Here is an 18206-nt window from a genome sequence, read left to right on the forward strand (position 1 = left end):
ACAATGGCAATAAAAGAACAATGGCAATAAAACTGTTTAGTACAGTGCTCTGCACACAGTAAGCGCTCATTAAATACGAGTGAATGAGTGACTGATTTTCCCAAGTGCTTAGTCCAGTGCTCTGCACATAATAAAGCACTCAGTAAATATCATTGTTGATTGACTTGTATTATACCCTCCCACGCACTTAGTCCAGGGCTCTGCACAGAGCACGCGCTCAATAGATATCATCGATTGATCGATGGAAAGGCTTTCACCAGGCATCCCGGGGAGAAGTGGGGGCCCGGCCCCACCCCCGGCCCTCACCTGTCCCCAGGTAGAGCTCATCAGCCTCCAGTTGCTGTTGATCAGGTTCATGAGGCTGAGGAAGCGCTGACCGTCGTAGCGGAAGCGATCCCCGAACACCAGGGAGCAGGTGATGTTGGGGCCCGGGCAGCTCAGGAAGAAGGTGGGGTCAATCAAAGGGCCGGCCTGGGCCGGTGAGACCGGGCTGCCCCGCTCCCCCTTTGCCCCCCCCCCTTTTGATGACTCCGAAGCCCCTTAAGACCTTTCCCCGACCCTTCCTATAGGACGGGGAAACCGAGGCAGGGAACGGAACCGGGCCTTACTCCTTCCCGGCAGGTGCCAGAGACTTCTCCCGTACAGCCGCTGTCCCCGGGGTGGCCCGCCAACCGGTGCACCCCAGTTGAACGGGCCCTGAGCGAGCAAGGAACGAGGAGGCGAGCGGGCTGGGGACGGGGGACCCGGAGGGACCCTCACCTCCGGTTTTGTGAAATTCGTCCAGCAGGTGCTGGGCCTCCTCCTGGATCCGGTGCTCCATGCTGCGCTTGCCCATTCCCAAGTTCTTCGGCGTGGTGACGGCGAAGCGGCACAGCTGTTTCCAGCCTTCCCCGGAGCCGTACGCGATCCCTGGGGCGGGAGGTCAACCCATCCATCCCCCTGCCTCTAGCCCTCCGGCACACGGTAAGCGCCTTGTGAGCGTCTACCAACTCTATTGTATTGCACAGTGCTCTGCACACGGTACGCTACATCATCATCACCATCGGTGGTATATAATAGTAATAATGGTGCTTGTTAAGCGCTTACTATGTGCCAGGCACTTTACTGAGCACTGGGGTGGATAAAAGCAAACAGGGTTGGTCATGGCCCCCGTCCCAGGTGGGGCTCAGAGTGTCAATCCCCATTTTACAGATGAGGGAACTGAGGCACAGAGAAGTGAAGTGGCTTGCCTACGGTCCCACAGCAGACAAGTGGCGGAGTGGGGATTAGAACCCACGACCTATCCACTATACCAGAAACCTTCACCTCAGCAATGCAAGGAGAGAATGGGGCGGGGGGTCACCCCATTTCCCTGCCAGCCTGGCCCCCACACCAAGCAAGGCAGAGACCCCCCCCCCTTCCCGGCCTGGTGCCCCCTCCCCCGAGTCGTGGCCCTCGGCTGGGCACCGCCCATTCTGACGGACCGGCTGGGCAGCCGGGAGTCCCTGCCGTCCTCCCTGCCGTCCTCCCTGCCTCTTTGCCCACCCCGTGCCCGCCTCACCACCCCCGTGGCTCCACGTCTGCGCCGCAGGGGAATCCCCGCGACCCCCGAACTCCTCTGCCCGATCGACGAGGGCCTCCTTGAGCACCTGGAAGCCGGAAAGGACGATGCAGGGGCGGGAAGCCCAGGTGGAAGGTGTAGATGGGCCCGTACTTGTGGCTCAGCTGGCAGGGGAGAGAGTTGCCCGGGCAGCCGGTCAGAACCTCAGACCTCCCGCCCCGGGCCCGGGTCCAGCCCTTTGGGCCTAGCCCGCTCTTGCCTCAGTCTCCGGGCCCTCGTCTCTAGGCCCAACTCTAGTCCCTTTCTCCTTGCCCTGGGCCCAGCACTCGCCCCTTGCTCTCAGATGCCAGACTCCAGCCCCAGATCCAATATCCTGCCCCGTCATCGTCATCATCAGTGATGTTTAACGAGCGCTTATTAGGTGCAGAACACTGTACCAAGCACTTGGGAGAGTGCGGTACAGCAGAGTTGGCGGACACGTTCCCTGCCCACCACGGGTTTACAGAGTAGAGGGGGAAGTGGACATTAATAGGTGAGCAGGGGCCGTGGCAGTGAGTGCCGGGCCGGCCGCCTACGCAGCTCCTCCCAGCCCGCCGGTCCGTCCCGGCCCTGGCCTCATCCCCCTCCGCCGTCCGGCAGCGGCCCCCATCCGGGCCCGGCCCGGACTCCTCACCTGGCGGAGGGACCGCGGCAGGTCTGCCACGTCCACCTTGAGCATGTTGCCCACCCAGGACGGCGGAGCGGGGCCGGGGGGCAGCCCCGAAAACCGGCGGCGCCAAAAGGTGACCAGCGGCAGCAGGCAGGACAGGGCCGGGGCCCTCCGAGGTCCATGGCGGGCTGGGAGCCGGGCTCCGTCCCGCCGCCCAGCCTGGGCGTCCACTCTTTGATCCCTTCGGCTTCTCGCGTCAGGCCCGGGGTCGACGTCCGGGGCCGTGGGCTGCCTCTGGCCAATGCTGACCCTAAGGGAGACCAGGGTCCCCCCGCCTTCTCCCCTCAGCATCCCGCCCCCACCCAAGCACTCCCCCATTTTCCCCTGCCTCAGTCTCGGGCCTGGCGCCCACCTCCCGGTCCGTAGTCACCCTGGCACAGACGGACAGACGTGGTGGGAGCTCTGCTCTCCCCTCCCCTCCTCCCCTGCCCCCCGAACCTCCTCCCCACCCAGCTGGGACCCCCCCCCCAGTGGGGGGAGCCGGGCGGTTCTCAGCCCTGGACATCTCCCCCACGGGTGGCACGGAGGCCCGGTCACCCGCCCCCACCCCCCCAGTGACCTGGTGGCTATTGACCCTCAGCCGCACAAACACGGCGACGGCCCCATCGTTCAGAGGCCGGGAGGGACCCAGGGCCGGGAGGCCGGAGGATCAGCCGGGACCCAAGTCCCAAATCCATCCCTTTTTTTTTTTAAAAAAAAAAAATTATGGTATTTAGTAAGTGCTTACTATGTGCCAGGTACTGTACTAAACTCCGGGGTGGATACAAGCAAATGGTTCTGGACGGTCCCTGTCCCACATGGGGCTCACAGTCTTAAGCCTCATTTTACAGATGAGGAAACTGAGGCCCAGAGATGCAAAGTGACTTGCCCAAGGGCACACAGCAGACAAGCGGCAGAACCGGCCTTAGAACCCATGACCTTCTGACTCCCGGGATTAAGCTGTATCCACACTGCCATGCTGTGTCCAACCCGGTTTGCTTGTATCCACCCTAGTGCTTAGTACAGTGTCTGGCACATAGCGAGCGCTTAACAAATACCACAATAATGAAGCTCCTGCTTTTTTTTTCTTTTTTCCGTGTTATCGTGTGGCTTAGTAGCTAGAGAACGGCCCTGGGAGTCAGAAGGACTTGGGTTCCAATCCCGGCTCCGCCATCTGTCTGCTGTGTGAGCTTGGGCAAGTCACTTCGCTTCTCTGGGCCTCAACTCCTTCATCTATAAAATGGGAATCGTGAGTGTGAGCCCCATGCGAGACCTGGCAACCTCGTTTCTATCCCGGCGCTTAGTACAGTGGCTGGTACATAGTAAGCACTTCAATGCTATAAAAAAAAAAAAAAGCCGAGCCCCAGGTGACAGTTGGAGAAGCGGGGTATGGCGATCAGGCTCTGGTCCTACAAGGGATCATCATCATTTTATTTTGTTAATGAGATGTCCATCCCTTTGATTCTATTTATCGTGATTAAGTTGTCTTGTTTTTATCCGGCCGTCTCCCCCGATTAGACTGTGAGCCCGCCGATGGGCAGGGATGGTCTCTATCTGTGGCCGGATCGTACATTCCAAGCGCTTAGTACAGTGCTCTGCACATAGTAAGCGCTCGAATGGATGAATGAACCTCATCGTCAGTGCTATTTACTGAGTGTTTGGGAGAGCACAGCACGACAATACGATAGACCCGTTCCACTCAGAAACCTGGGTCCCTCACTCTTAAGGAGAAAAGGGGTGTCCCGGTGACATCAAAGCCTCCCAGTCAGAGGGCCTTAGAGCCGCAAGGATCCGGGTTCTAATTCCGGCTCCTCCACTTCGCCGTGGGACCTCGGGCAAGTCACTTCACTTCTCTCGGCCTCAGTTACCTTACGTGTAAAACACGGATCGAGACCCTGAGCCCCACAGCCTGTGTCCAGCCCGATTTATTGTATCCACCCCGGTGCTTAGTACAGCGTTATTATTATTACTATTGTTTCCTCCGGTCCTCGAGGACCGGTCCCGAGCGGGTCAGTGCGGGGTGACGCAGATCTGGAAGGGGGGTGGCAGGTTGGCCACGCCGCTGATCCCGGGTTGCACGTCCACGGCCCGGACCCCCGGGGGTGGGCTCAGCCGGAGGTTCTGCAGCAGCGTGGTGAGGAAGAGGAAGAGCTCCATGCGGGCGATGCCCTCGCCAACACAGTTCCGCTTGCCTGGGTGGACGGAAGAGGGGCACGGCTCCCACCTGCACTCCTCCCCGCCCCATGTCTCGGCCCGAAGCCGGGTGCCCGCCGCCCTCCTCCGCCCCCCAGCCCCGCGCCCAGAACCTGCAGAGAAGACCATGAAGGCTCCGCTCTTCTTAAAGGCTCCCTTGGCATCCAAGAAGTGTTCTGGGGCAAAGCGTTCGGGCTCTGGGAACTGCTGTGGGTCGTTGAGGACGGAGCCCAGGACCGGGTAGACCGTCGTGCCCTGGAAGAGTGCGGGTGTTGAGTTGGGAGGTGGTAGGGAGGGGGTCTGGTCCGGTCCTGCCCGGGTGTCAGGGGGGCACGAGCAAGAGGTCGGCGCTGGGAGAGCCGAGAATGAGACGCTGGCCCGGTCAGCTGGAGAGGAGTGAAGAGCGCGATCTGGGGTGTGGTGGGAGAAGAGAGTGGGTGAGAAGTGGGGAGAGAGCTGATCGAAGGCCTCAGAGCTAATGGTGAGGTGTTTCTGGATGAAATGGAGAGGTCTGGGTATCCACTGGAGGTTTCTGAGGAGAAAGGGGATGCCGAGGGAGGGGGGCGGAGGATTGGGAAGAGTGCGCGCGCGTGTGTCGGGGGGCAGGACCATAAGCACCGAGTTGGAGACGGGGAGTGGGAAACCAGGGCCCGGACTTCCAACTCCTCTTCCCACCCCACCCGCCGTCCGCACCAGCTTGCAGAGGACCCTCTAGACTGTAAATTCGTTGTGGGCAGGGAAAGTGTCCGTTTACTGTTGTGTTGCGATAATAATAATAATGATTAATAATAATAATACTAGTGGTATTTGTTAAGCGCTTCCTATCTGCCAAGCGATGTACTAAGCTCTGGGGTGGATACGCGCAAATCGGGTTGGGCACAGTCCTCGTTCCCACGTGGGGCTCCCAGTCTCAATCCCCATTTTACAGATGAGGGAACTGAGGCACAGAGAAGTGAAGTGACTTGCTTAAGGCCACACAGCAGACAGGTGGCAGAGCCGGGATTAGAACCCACGATCTTCTGAATCCCAGTCCCGTGCTCTATCCATTGTGCCGTGTTGCTTCCCTGCTGCCCAAGCGCCCTGTACTCTCCCAAGCGCTTAGTACAGTGCTCTGCACACAGTAAATAGAATCGAATGAATGAGTGAACCTACCGGCCTACCACGTTTTTTCCGGGCCCAGGCTGGTGGGCAAGGGACTAACAGGACGGCTTTTTTAATCCTTGTCAGGCCACGGTCTGACCCCTGTGACCCTGGCTGGATTAGGGGGGTTTAGGGAACCCCGGGTGGGCAAATGGGAGGGGAGCGGGGGGCTCGGGGGTACCTTGGGGATGACGAAGCCGCGGAAAAGGACGTCTCGGACGGTGGCACGGGGGAAGCCGAGGGGGAGCAGATTGATGTGGCGCTGGATCTCGTGGATGGTGGCGTCCGTGTAGGGCATCAGGGTCCTGTCCTTGACCGCCGGAGCCCGCTCCTGCCCGATCACCCGGTGGATTTCCTCATAGATCTTGTCTGGGGGGCGGGGCGGGGGAAAGATCGGGGGGGCGGAGAGATGTCGGCTTCCCTAGCCCCCCAACCGCCATCTCTCCCCACCCTCCCGCTCCTGCATGCGGCCTCAGTGCAAAGAGCGCGGTCCCGGGGGGGGTCAGAGGATCTGGGTTCTAACCCGCTCTGCTTGCTCGGTCACTTCACTTCTCCGCGCCTCAGTTACCTCATCTTAAAATGGAGCTCAAGAGTGTGAGCTCCATATGGGACTGGGTCGGACCTCATTCTCATAAATCGACCCCCGTGCTCAGAACAGTGCTTGGCACAGAGTAAGCACCTAAAAAATACCTTATTTATCATTAAATTATCACCCCAGAGCTCAGTGCGGTGCTCGCCACCTTTATTGTGATCAATCATCAAATGCCGTGGAGTCGTTTCCGATTCACGGTGACTCTGCGGATCTATTTTCTCCAGAATGTCCTGTCTCTTGCCGTATTCCGTAATCTTGCTATCGATTCTTCCCTTATCGCTGTTATGGTTTCTATCCGTCTAACTGCAGGTCTTCCGTGTTTTTTCCTGGGCTTTTCCTAGCGTTAGTGTCTTCGCCAGAGAATTAATCCTTCTGATGACGTGTCCAAAATCTGCTAATCTAAGTCGAGTCATTTGGCCTTCCAAAGACCGCCTTGGTTTAATCGGCTCCGAAACCCATCTGTTTGTTTTTCGGGCCGCCCGGGGTATTTGTAGAGAAGCAGCGTGGCTCAGTGGCAAGAGCAAGGGCTTGGGAGTCAGAGGTCATGAGTCCGAATCCCGGCTCTGCCACTCGTCAGCTGGGTGACTGTGGGCAAGTCACTTTACTTCTCTGTGCCTCAGTTACCTCATCTGTAAAATGGGGATTAACTGTGAGCCTCAAGTGGGACAACCTGATTACCCTGTATCTACCCCGGCGCTTAGAACAGTGCCCTGCACATAGTAAGCGCTTCACACATACCAACATTATTATTCGCAAAAGCCTTTTCCAACATCCCTGCTCTGCCACTTGTCAGCTGTGTGACTGTGGGCAAGCCACTTAACTTCTCTGTGCCTCAGATACCTCATCTGTAAAATGGGGATGAAGACTGTGAGCCTCACGTGGGACAGCCTGATGACCCCGTATCTCCCTCAGCGCTTAGAACAGTGCTCTGCACATAGTAAGCGCTTAACGAATACCAACATTATTATTGTTATTATTTCAAGAGTCGATGCTCTTTCTATCCTGTTTCTTCCCTGTCCAGCTTTCGGATCCACACACTGTCACTGGAAACACCACAGAATTGACAGTTTGTATTTTTGTGGCAATCGTTATATCAGCATATTTCATGAGCTTTTCCAGGCTCCTCATAGGAAATTTTCCTAATATTGATCTTCGGCATATTTCTCGACTACTAGTTCTAGTAAACGCTTAACAAATACAGAAATAGCGTTGCCTGTGGATAAAGCATGGGCCTGGGAGTCAGCAGGACCTGAGTTCTACTCCCAACCCTGCCACTTGTCTGCTGTGTGACCTTGGACAAGTCACTTCGCTTCTCTGGGCCTCAGTTTCCTCATCCGTAAAATGGGGGTTAAGACTGTGAGCCCCATGTGGGACAGGGACTGTGTCCGACCCGATTAACTTGTGTCTGCCCCAACACTTAATACGGTGCCTGGCACCTAGTAAGCGCTTAACAAATATCATTAAAAAAACTCAACCAAAACAAGTACCACAGTTATTATTATTAGTACTGCAATTATTATTAGCGGTGGTGTGCCCGCCACATCACCTGCCACGGCCGGGTACTTGAGCAGGGTGAGGAGGGCGTAGCGCAGGGTGATGCTGACCGTCTCGGTGCCGGCCAGGAAGAGATCGTAGACACACATCTTCAGGTTCTCCAGCGTGAACTCGCTTTCCGGCTGCTGCCGCTCCTGGGGACGGTGGGACAGGAGGGGGACGTGGGAAGCTGCGCCCGCCCCGAACCCCCACCAAACTAGAGGCCCCGCCACTCCGGGTCACCCAGAGAAGCAGCGAGGCCTAGGAAGTAGATAGAGCACGGGCCCGGGAGTCACAGAGTCTTGGGTTCTAATCCCGGCCCCGCCGCTCGTCGGCTGTGGGACCTTGAGCAAGTCACTTCATTTCTCTGGGGGGACAGAGAGAAAGAGACAGGGAGAGAGAGAGAGACAGAGGGGGCAGAGAGAGACAGATGGAGAAACAGAGAGAGGCAGAGATGGGGCATAGAGAGACAAAGACAGCGAGAGAGACAGGGACAGAGAGAGACTGAGAGGGACAGAGAGACAGAGAGAAAGATAGAGACAGTGGGGGAGACAGAGAAAGAGACAGGGATAGAGAGAGAGACAGAAGGGGCAGAGAGAAACAGAGAAGGACGGAGAGAGACCGTGGGAAGGACAGAGAGAAAGAGATAGGGACAGAGAGAGACATAAGGGCAGAGAGACACGGAGGGAGGGACATAGAGAGACAGAGAGAAAGGACAGAGAGAGAGAGAGAGAGAACGATAGAGAGAGACAGTGGGGACAGAGAGAAAGAGACAGGGAAAGAGAAAGAGAGGGGGCAGAGAGACGGAGAAACAGAGAGAGGCAGAGATGGGGCATAGAGAGACAGAAAGACAGCGAGAGAGACAGGCACAGAGAGGGACAGAGAGACAGAGAAATATCGAGAGAGACAGTGGGGGAGACAGAGAGAAAGAGACAGGGACAGAGAGAGACAGGGGCAGAGAGAAACAGAGAGAAGGACAGCGAGAGACAGTGGCAAGGATAGAGAGAAAGAGATAGGGACAGAGAGAGACAGAGGGGGCAGAGAGTCGAAGGGAGGGACATAGAGAGTCAGTGGGAAGGACAGAGAGAAAGAGGCAGGGACAGAGAGAGAGACAGGGAGGGACAGAGAGAGACAGAGAGAGGGACATAGAGACAGAGAGAGACACAGAGAGATAGAGAGAGACAGAGAGGGCCCAGAGGGTCATTTCTCTGGGCCTCAGTTCCCTCGTCTGTAAAATGGGGATTAAGACCGGGAGCCCCACGTGAGACAGGGACTGGGTCCAACTCAACCGGCGCTCTGGCAACTCGGCCGGTGGCCGGACCGATGTGGGGAGGGGCAGGTCGGGCTGGGGCCGGGGCTACCTGCTCCATCTTGAGGAGGAAGCTGTCGATGTAGTCTCGGGGGGCGCTGGGCTCCAGGGTCTCCCGGTGCTTGTCCACCCACGAGGCTCCAAAGTCCTGGATCCGGCGGATGTTGGAGAAGAACCTCTGGTGAGGGCCGGGCAGGTAGTCCATGATGGACGGGATGATGTTGTAGATCTGTGGGGGAGTGGTGAGAGAGGGAGGGAGGCCTTTCGGGCCTCGGCGGACGGGGGGGTGGGAAACGGGGCCCCCCCGACCCCCCGACAGTCTTCTCCGCCGCTCCTGGGGCCTCCCTCGGCCACCCGGCCCTTCTGTGGATTTCCGTGACCGCGGATTTGGTTCTGGGGTCTGCGTCCACGCGTAGCTGTCCCGGGCTCCATTTCCGTCACCGACGCGATGGGTCTCCTCTCTGGGTGGGTGTCCAGTCTCCCCCGCGTCAGTCGGTCAGTCATATTTATCGAGCGCTTACCGTGTGCGGAGCACCGCACTAACCACTTGGGAGAGAACGATATTTGTATCCATGTCTGTCTCCCCCCCAGATCGTAAGCTCATTCTGGGCGGGGACTGAGTCTACCATCTTTATTCTATCGTATTCTCCCGGAGGAGGAAGACACGTCCCCCGCCCACAACGAGCTTACAGTCTAAGAGCTGCCAGTTTGATGGTCTGATGCCGGGGTGGCTTTGGGGGGAGAGACGGGATACACTCACATATGCCTACATGGGAAGAAACAGGGAGAGAAGGAGGCATAGAGTTCCCTTCTCCCCCCCCCCCCTTCTGCATCGCCCTGATTTCCTCCCTTGATTCATCGCCCCCTTCCCAGCCCCATGACACTAATGTCCCTATCTGTCATTTTCTCCCCCTTTGGACTGTATCCTCACTGTGGGCAGGGAATGCGTCCCGCTATGTTATTCTATTGGACCCTCTCAAGCGCTTAATAATAATAATAATTCCGGTACTTGTGAAGTGCTTACTATGTGCCAAACACTGTCCTAAGCACTGGATACAATTTAATCCAGTTGGACACGGTCCCCCGTCCCGCACGGGGGTCGCACGCATCCCCATTTTACAGATGAGGTAACCGAGGTCCCGAGGAGTGACTTGCCCAGGGTCACAGAGCAGACGAGTGGCGGAGCCGGCTTAGAACCCAGGTCCTTCTGACTCCCAGAAAGGTGCTTTATCCCCTAAGCGGTGCTACCTGCTCCGCCCACGGCAAGGGCTCAGTGTGATCGATCGATCGATCGGGACCGTATCCCCTTTTCTATCTGTCCGTCCCCCTGCAGAGTTCGTGTGTGGGTGTGTGTCCCAGCAGACTAGCAGCCCCTCGAGGATAGAGACGGATCCCCTTCCACCGTCTCTCCTTCCCCCCTGCCCAGGGCCCAGCCGGCTCAGGTCAGACCGGGGCTGCCGTCCCCACGGTGCCCCCAGCCCCACTCTCCACCCACTGCCCCCCGACCCCGTTGGCACGCACCTGCCCGGGCAAGGAGCTCTCCAGCTGGGTGCTCTCGCTAAGCAGGCGCACGAGGGTGAGGAAATCGCCGTCGGTGTAGGAGAAGCGCTGTCCGAACACCACGTGGCAGATGATGTTGGCGGTCGCGCTGCCCAGGAGGAACGTGGGGTCGAAGGGCTGGCCTGGGCAGGCGGTGTGGCGACGCAAAAGTTGGCGACGTTACCATCTCCTTCCCCCCATCCCTGCTAAATGTGCAACGCTGGGGTCCTCTCCGATTCTCCCAAGTGCTTAATGGAGCGCTCTGCACGTTGTAAGTGCTCAATAAATACATCGATGATAATGACAGTAATAATAATAATAGTATTCGTTAAGTGCTATGTGTCCTGTACTGAGTGCTAGGGTAGGTACACGATAATCGGGTCCCACATGGGACTCTCGATCCAGGTCCGACTTATTTTGTGCGGAGCACTCCGTTAAGGGCTCCGGAAAGTAATGATAATGTTGGTATTGGTTAAGCGCTTACTGTGTGCGGAGCACTGTTCTAAGCGCTGGGGTGGACACAGGGGAATCAGGTTGTCCCACGTGGGGCTCACAGTCTTAATCCCCATTTTACAGATGAGGTCACTGAGGCCCAGAGAAGTGAAGTGACTCGCCCACAGTCCCCCAGCTGACAAGTGGCAGAGCCGGGATTCGAACTCATGACCTCTGACTCCAAAGCCCGTGCTCTTTCCACTGAGCCACGTACAGTACAACCTTCTTAGTCGGAGGGAGAACAGGGATCGAATCCCCAATTTGCAGATGAGGGAACTGAGGCCCAGAGGAGTGAAGTGAAGCAGCACGGTGAAGTGGATAGAGCCCGGGTCTGGGAGTCAGAAGGTCATGAGTTCATATCCCGGCTCTGCTACTTGTCTGGCGTGGGGCCGTGGGCAATTCACCTCACTTCTCTGGGCCTCAGTTCCCTCACCTGTAAAATGGGGATTACGACTGTGAGCCCTATGCAGGCTAGGGACCCGATTTACTTGTACCCGCCCCAGCGCTTCGTACAGTGCCTGGCACATAGTGAGTGCTTAACAAGTACCACAATCATTAGTAAGTGTCACCTAGCAGACAAGCGGTGGAGCTGGAATTAGAACCCAGGTCTTCTGACTCCCGGGCCCATGGCCCGGGGGTAAACCGAGGCTGGAGAGGAGATGGGGGTGGGGCCGCTCACCCTGGGTTTTGCGGAATTCTTCCAGCAGGCACTGGGCTTCGTCCTGGACCCGCTCCTCCAGGCTGCGCTTGCCCATCCCCAAGTCACGCAGGGCACTGAGGGAGAAGCGGCGCAAATCCCTCCAGCGCTTCCCGTTACTCATGATGACCCCTGGGGATAGAGGGGTGGACCATCCTCCTTAGGGAGGACGGAGGCGGGGGGCTACAGGGAGAGGACCAGCGGGAGGAGGGGGGACCCAAGCGTGGCCCCCCAGGGTTTCTCCGGCTTCCCCGCAGAAGCCCCCCATCCCCCTGCTCCCTCTCCGTCCTGCGTCGTCCCCGCACTTGGATCTGGGAAATTTGCTTTATCCCTTTGCTCTTCCCCGCTCCCAGCCCCGAAGCACTTATGTCCATATCTGTAATTTTATCTATTTGTCTCCCCCTCTCTAGACTGTCAGCTCACTGAGGGCAGGGAATGACATTGTTTGTTGTCGTATCGTACTTTCCCAAGCGCTTGGTACGGTGTTCTGCACACGGAAAGCGCTCGATAAATACAAATGAGCGATTGGAAGAATGAATGGATCTCTGACCTTTGGGCATTTTATATTTGTCCCGCTCCCATCCCCACAGCGTTTATAGGGGCATTTCTTAATAGATTAAGAATGACATTCATATTAATGTCCGTCTTCCCCTCTAGACCGTTAAGCACGTTAGGGGCACGGAATGTGTCTACTAATTCTGTTGTACGGTACTCTCCCGAGCGCTTAGTACAGTGCTCTGCACATATTAAGCGCTCATTAAATTCCATTGATTGATTGCCAACTCTGTTGTATTCATAATGATCGCGGTATCTGTCAAGCGCTTACTATGTGCCAGTCACTGTACTAAGCACCGGGGTGGATACGAGCAAATCAGGCTGGCCACAGTCCCTGTCCCCGGTGGGGCTCCCCATCTCGATCCCCATTCTACAGATGAGGTAACTGAGGCACAGAGAAGTGAAGTGATTCGCCCAAGGTCACGCAGCAGACCAGTTGTACTCTCCCAAGAGCTTAGAGCAGTGCTCTGCACACAGTGCGCGCTCAGTAAATGCTACTGATTGGCAGGTGGTGTTGAAGGGGCTTGGACTCCCCTCCCGTGTTGGGTCCCCCCCCCCCCCGGGTCCCCTTCCTTTCCCGCACCTAGGCCCCGGTTGGTGCGGTCCGCGGAGGGGAAGCTGCCCCGGTCCAGGAACTCGTCTCCGCGCTCCAGCAGCACCTCGCGCACCTCCTCGTAGCCCAGGACCATGACGGCCCGCTCCTCGCCGAAGTGCACCGAGAACACCGGCCCGTAGCGGGCCCGCAGCTGCCGACACGGAACCCTGCCGTCCAGGAGCCGCCTCCTCCGGGCCGCCCGCCGGATCCGGGGGGCCGGCGGGGAGTCGAGGGGCACAGGCCGGGGGCTTGGGATGGACCCCCCACGTGCCAGTGGAGAGCGGTCGGTCACCTCCCCGCCACCCCCCCATTTGCCCGTCCGGTCGGCCACGGGGGCGAGGACCTTGGACTTTCCCCCGGCCAGGCCTCCTCCCCCAGGCAGCCCCTTCCGATCGATTAGTGTGGCCAAGCCACCTCTCCCCAGGCCCGGCCTCCCCTTAATGTCACAACCCACCCACTCCAAACCCAGTGAGCGGTTTTGGAGAAGGCCCCACGCAAGTCCCACCTTTCTCTTCTTTCATTCTCTCCCTCCCTCAGCCCCTCTCTCCCCATCTTTCTCTTTCCTCCCCATCGTCTCCCATTCTCCCCTTTTCTCCCTCCCCCGGCCCCGACGTTCCTCTCTCCCTCCCTTGGCCCTTCTCACCGCCTGCATGGAATTGGCCAGGTCCTTGGTATCCATCTGGAGGAGGTTGCCTAGGAAAGGGAGGGGGAAGGGTCCGGGGGGCAGCTTCCCGGCCCCCCGCCTCCGCCCGCGGGTCAGGAGAAAGAGCAGGACGCAGACGCAGGCCGCCAGCAGCAGCCCCACGGTGCCCACCGCTGCCATGCTGCCTCCGCTTGGATCTGCCCCCGGGCCCGGACCCGGGTCCCCAACCCCACCTTCGGATCTGGGAGGGGCTTCCCAGGACTCAATCGATGGTCGGTCCGGTGGAGAGACAAACACCGGGGACCGTCACGTGATCCCTTTGGCAAGAGGAGCATGAGGAGCTAATTGGGGAAAACAGATGTGGTATGTTTCAGTCTGTCGGTCAGTCAGTCGTATTTCTTGAGCACTGGACCGAACGCTTGAGAGAGGACAGTAGAACAGACACATTCCCTCCCCACTTACTGCTCAGCAGCGCTTACTGCTGCTGCTGCTGATAAATGTGGTATTTGTTAAGTCTAGAGGGGGAGACAGACATTAGTAGAAAGAAATAAATGACGGACCCGGACAGAAGTGGTGTGGGGCTGGGAGGGGGGATGAAGAAAGGGAGCAAGTCAGGGTGACGCAGAAGGGAGCGGGAAAAGAGGAAAGGAGGGCTTAGTCTGGGAAGGCCTCTTGGAGGAGGTGGGCCTTTCTGTAAGGCTTTGAAGGCCGCAGCGTCGCTCCTCCCAGTGAATCGGCACAGTTAGGGGCGGCTCCAGCCCCCTTCGGGGGTGATTCCCCTGCCATGGGACCCCTTACCCAAAGGCCCACTTTAGACCCCACTCAATCCCCAGAGAACTCTCTCGGGGAGGAGGATGGGGAGGCAGACTGCCTGATGGAGAAACGTTTTAAAATGGTGTAGGTTATTATTATCATTATAACAAATGGTGGGATTTGTTAAGTGCTTACTGCGCGCCAGGCGCTGTACTAAGCACTGAGGCAGGGTACAAGTTAATCAGGTTGGACACAGTCCGTGTCCCACGTGGAGCTCACAGTCTTAATCCCCATTTGAGAGATGAGGTAATTGAGGCAATGGATCATTCATATTTATCGAGGGCTTACTGCTGCTGCTAATAATAACTGTGGTATTGGTTAAGCGCTTACTACGTGCCAGGCACTGTTCTAAGCACTGGGGTAGAAACAAAGTAATCAGGTTGTACCCGGTCCCTGTCCCCCATGGGGCTCCCAGTCTTAATCCCCGTTTTGCAGGTGAGGTAACTGAGGCACGGAGAAGTGAGGTGACTTGCCCAAGTTCACCCAGCAGACAAGTGGCGGAGTCAGGGCTAGAACCCAGGTCCTGACTCCCAGGCCCGTGATCTGTCCCCTGGGCCACTCTGTGGACGGGGATCACATCTACCGACTGGTTTGGGAGAGGACAATGTAACAATCTAACGGACGCATTCCCTCCCCCCAAGGAGCTAAGAGTCTAGAGGGGGAGAGAGACGCTAATATAAATAAATAAATTACAGATACGGACATAAGCGCTGTGGGGCCGGGAGGGGGGCTGAATAAAGGGAGCAAGTCAGGGTGATGCAGAAGGGAGTGGGAGAAATGGAAAGGAGGGCTTAGACGGGGAAGGCTTCCTGGAGGAGATGGACCTTGGAGAAGGCTTTGAATGACGGGGGCGGGGGAGAGTATGCGCCAGGCACTGTTCTAAGCGCTGGGGTAGATACGAGCTAATTGGGTTAGACACATAACGTAGGATGAATTCTCAAAAGCCCAGAGGGCGCAGATCCAAATGCCTCCCTCTCCACAGGGACCGCTGGTCCAGTGCATACTAAATAATCATAATGTTGGTGTTCGCTAAGCGCTTACTATGCGCCGAGCGCTGTTCTAAGCGCTGGGGGAGATACGGGGTCATCGCGTTGGCCCACGTGAGGCTCACTGTCTTAATCCTCATTTGCCAGATGAGGTCACTGAGGCACCGAGAGGTGAAGCGACTTGCCCAGAGTCAGACGGCTGACAGGTGGCGGAGCCGGGATTCGAACCCATGACCTCTGACTCCTAAACCCCGGGCTCTTTCCACTGAGGGACGCTGCTACTAAGCGGTGGAATGGGGGCGCTATCTAGGGGAAACAGCATGGACTGGGGAAGCAGCACGGCGTCGTGAATCTGGGAGTCGGAAGGTCATGGGTTCTAATCCCCCATCCGCCACTTGTCTGCCACGTGGCCTTGGGCGAGTCATTTCGCTTCTCTGTGCCTCAGTCACCTCATCTGTAAAAGGGGGATTGAGACTGCGAGCCCCACCTGGGACAGGGACTGTGTCCAACTCGATTTGCTTGCGTCCAACCCAGCGCTTAGTACGGTGCCTATCGCATGGGAAGCGCTTATCATTATTATTCCTCTAGACTGTAAGCTGGTTGTGGGCAGGGAATGTGGCCTTTTATTGGTGCATTGCATGCTCCCAAGCACTTAGGACAGTGCTCTGCACACAGCAAGTGCTCAATAAATACGATTGAATTGAATTAGTGGCAGGAACCCGGGGCCTGAAGTCAGGAGACCGGCGTTCTCATCATTCATTCATTCAATCGTATTTATTGAGCGCTTACTGTGGGCAGAGGACTGTACTAAGCGTTTGGAAAGTACAGTTCGGCGACAGATAGAGACAATCCCTACCCAACAGTGAGCTCACAGTCTAGAAGAGGGGGAGACAGACAACAAGACAAAACAAGTAGACGGGCATCAGTAGCAGTATTGTTATTATTATTATTGTTATGGTATTTGTTAAGCGCTCAGTATGTGCCGGGCACTGTTCTAAGCGCTGGGGGAGATACAAGGTAGTCAGGTTGTCCCACGTGGGGCTCACAGTCTTCATCCCCATTTGACCGATGAGGTAACTGAGGCATAGAGAAGTTAAGCGGCTTGCCCAAGGTCACACAGCAAACAAGTGGCAGAGCCGGGATTGGAACCCATGTCCTCTGACTCCCAAGCCCGTGTTTTTTCCACTAAGCCACACTGCAGTAGACAGGCATCCTGTCTCTGCCAGGCTCCTGCTGGGTGACCTTGGGTAAGTCACTTTAGCTTCTTTGTGCCTCAGTTTCCTCATCTGTCAAATGGGGATTCAATCCCTCTTAGACTGTGAGCCCCATGAGGGACAGGGACTGTGTCCGACTTGAGTATCCTGTATCTACCCCGGAGCTTGTTACAGAGCTTGGCACAAAGAAGGTGTTAAACCAGTACAGTTATTGTAATAATTATTATCGTCATCTTCCTATTCGTACCACATTACGACCCCTCGAGTGGGACAGGCGTTTGCAGGGTCATTCTGGCCATCCTCCCGTCTCTAGGGATCGGAGTAAAGGAGTCTGTGCCGCTTGGGCTGGAGGAACAGGACTCTGGCCGGTACGGGCCTGGTTCCGTAGCTCGGCCGAAGCCCGAAACCTCAAGGGGTCCAGAGAAAGGGGCTCCCCAGGCCGGTCTCCGCTCAGGCCCGTGTCCAGTGTAGCCCCCCAACCCCGCCGGCCCTTCTCTGTTTTCACTTTTAGGGGAGGAACAACCGATCACAGGCTCAAGCACGGGTGATGTCACCGGTTGCCAGCTAGGAGGGGCGGGGGTCCCCGATGATAATGGGCGGTCCCCAAGACCCCCCCCCCCCCGCCCCATTCCACGGTGGGAGCTCGGATTTACCCCCGCCCCACAGCCGGGAATAATAATGATAATAACTGTGGTATTTGTTAAGTGCTTACTATGTACCAGGCACTGTTTTAAGCGCCGGGGTAGATACAAGATAATCGGGTTGGACACAGTCCCTGCTCCACATAGGGCTCATTATCAAGAGACTGATAATAGTAACATTTGTTAAGCGCTTGTGTGCAGGACACATAATAAGCCTTCCCGAAGGCCCATCTCCTCCGAGAGGCCCTCCCAGACTAAACTCCGTTTTTTCTCATCTCCACACTCCCTTCTGCATCGCCCTGAATCGCTCCCTTTGCTCTTCCCCACTCCCGGCCCCACAGCGCCTATGTATATATCTATATCTGTCATTTTATTGATTTAGATTGATGTCTGTTTATCTGTATTGATGTCTCCCTCCCCCTCTAGACTGCGATCTCACCATGGGCAGGGATTGTCACTCATTATAGCCGTATTGTACTTTCTCAAGTGCTTAGTACTGTGCTCTGCACTCAGTAAGTGCTTAATAAATACGACTGGATGAATGAATGAAAGGGCACTGTACTAAGCGGTGGGGTGGATACAAGCAAATCCGGTTGGACGCAGTCCCCGTCCCGCATGGGGCTCACCGTCTCGATCCCCATTTTACAGGTGAGGGAACTGAGGCCCAGAGAAGTGAAGTGACTGGCCCGAGGTCACACAGACGCAGCCCAAGGTCTATACCGGGGCCGCCTTCTCCACGGCCAGCGGAGTGACCGCTGCTGGTCCCCGGATCTCTCCTCAGCCCCCGGCCCACGGTCCAGCCGCTGACCCTGGGCTCCGACCCGAAGGCGGTCGTTGCATCCGGGAACTGAGAAGCAGCATGGCTCCGTGGAAAGAGCACGGGCTTTGGAGTCAGGGCTCATGAGTTCGAATCCCAGCTCTGCCACTTGTCGGCTGTGTGACTGTGGGCAAGTCACTGAACTTCTCTGTGCCTCAGTTCCCTCATCTGTCAAATGGGGATTAAGACTGTGAGCCCCACGTGGGGCGACCTGATTCC

General features: G+C 57.1%; 2 protein-coding genes across 2 annotated transcripts; both read right to left on the reverse strand.

Annotated features, from left to right (window-relative positions):
• Positions 1-534: 534 nt before the first annotated feature.
• LOC120638393 (cytochrome P450 2C44-like) lies at positions 535-2540 on the reverse strand. The gene is made up of 3 exons (XM_039912171.1): positions 2214-2540; positions 1629-1704; positions 535-909 (listed from the first exon to the last, which is right to left on the reverse strand). Exons 1-3 carry the CDS (start codon positions 2538-2540, stop codon positions 605-607), a joined length of 708 nt encoding a protein of 235 aa, XP_039768105.1. The 3' UTR covers positions 535-604.
• Positions 2541-4135: 1595 nt separating this feature from the next.
• Positions 4136-13737, reverse strand: LOC100082758 (cytochrome P450 2C27-like). The gene is made up of 9 exons (XM_029064315.2): positions 13517-13737; positions 12862-13024; positions 11706-11855; positions 10517-10677; positions 9048-9224; positions 7700-7841; positions 5743-5930; positions 4535-4676; positions 4136-4420 (listed from the first exon to the last, which is right to left on the reverse strand). Exons 1-9 carry the CDS (start codon positions 13694-13696, stop codon positions 4239-4241), a joined length of 1485 nt encoding a protein of 494 aa, XP_028920148.1. The 5' UTR covers positions 13697-13737; the 3' UTR covers positions 4136-4238.
• Between the last annotated feature and the right edge of the window lie 4469 nt (positions 13738-18206).

Source organism: Ornithorhynchus anatinus, chromosome 5 (assembly GCF_004115215.2).
Source record: "Ornithorhynchus anatinus isolate Pmale09 chromosome 5, mOrnAna1.pri.v4, whole genome shotgun sequence".
NCBI lineage: Eukaryota > Metazoa > Chordata > Mammalia > Monotremata > Ornithorhynchidae > Ornithorhynchus > Ornithorhynchus anatinus.

Bases quoted from the DNA above. Each gene is read 5' to 3' on its own strand.
- LOC100082758 (XM_029064315.2), bottom strand. From the start codon at position 13,696: ATGGCAGCGGTGGGCACCGTGGGGCTGCTGCTGGCGGCCTGCGTCTGC. The intron at 11,856-12,861 runs GTGCGGGAAAGG...CTCTATCCCCAG, and splicing joins CCGCACCAACCGGGGCCTAG to GGGTCATCATGAGTAACGGG. The intron at 4,421-4,534 runs GTTCTGGGCGCG...CCGTCCACCCAG, and splicing joins CTTCATGGTCTTCTCTGCAG to GCAAGCGGAACTGTGTTGGC.
- LOC120638393 (XM_039912171.1), bottom strand. From the start codon at position 2,540: ATGCTGAGGGGAGAAGGCGGGGGGACCCTGGTCTCCCTTAGGGTCAGC. The intron at 1,705-2,213 runs GTGAGGAGTCCG...CTCCCCTGCCAG, and splicing joins TGCCGCGGTCCCTCCGCCAG to CTGAGCCACAAGTACGGGCC. The intron at 910-1,628 runs GTGCTCAAGGAG...CTCCCGCCCCAG, and splicing joins TCGTCCTTTCCGGCTTCCAG to GGATCGCGTACGGCTCCGGG.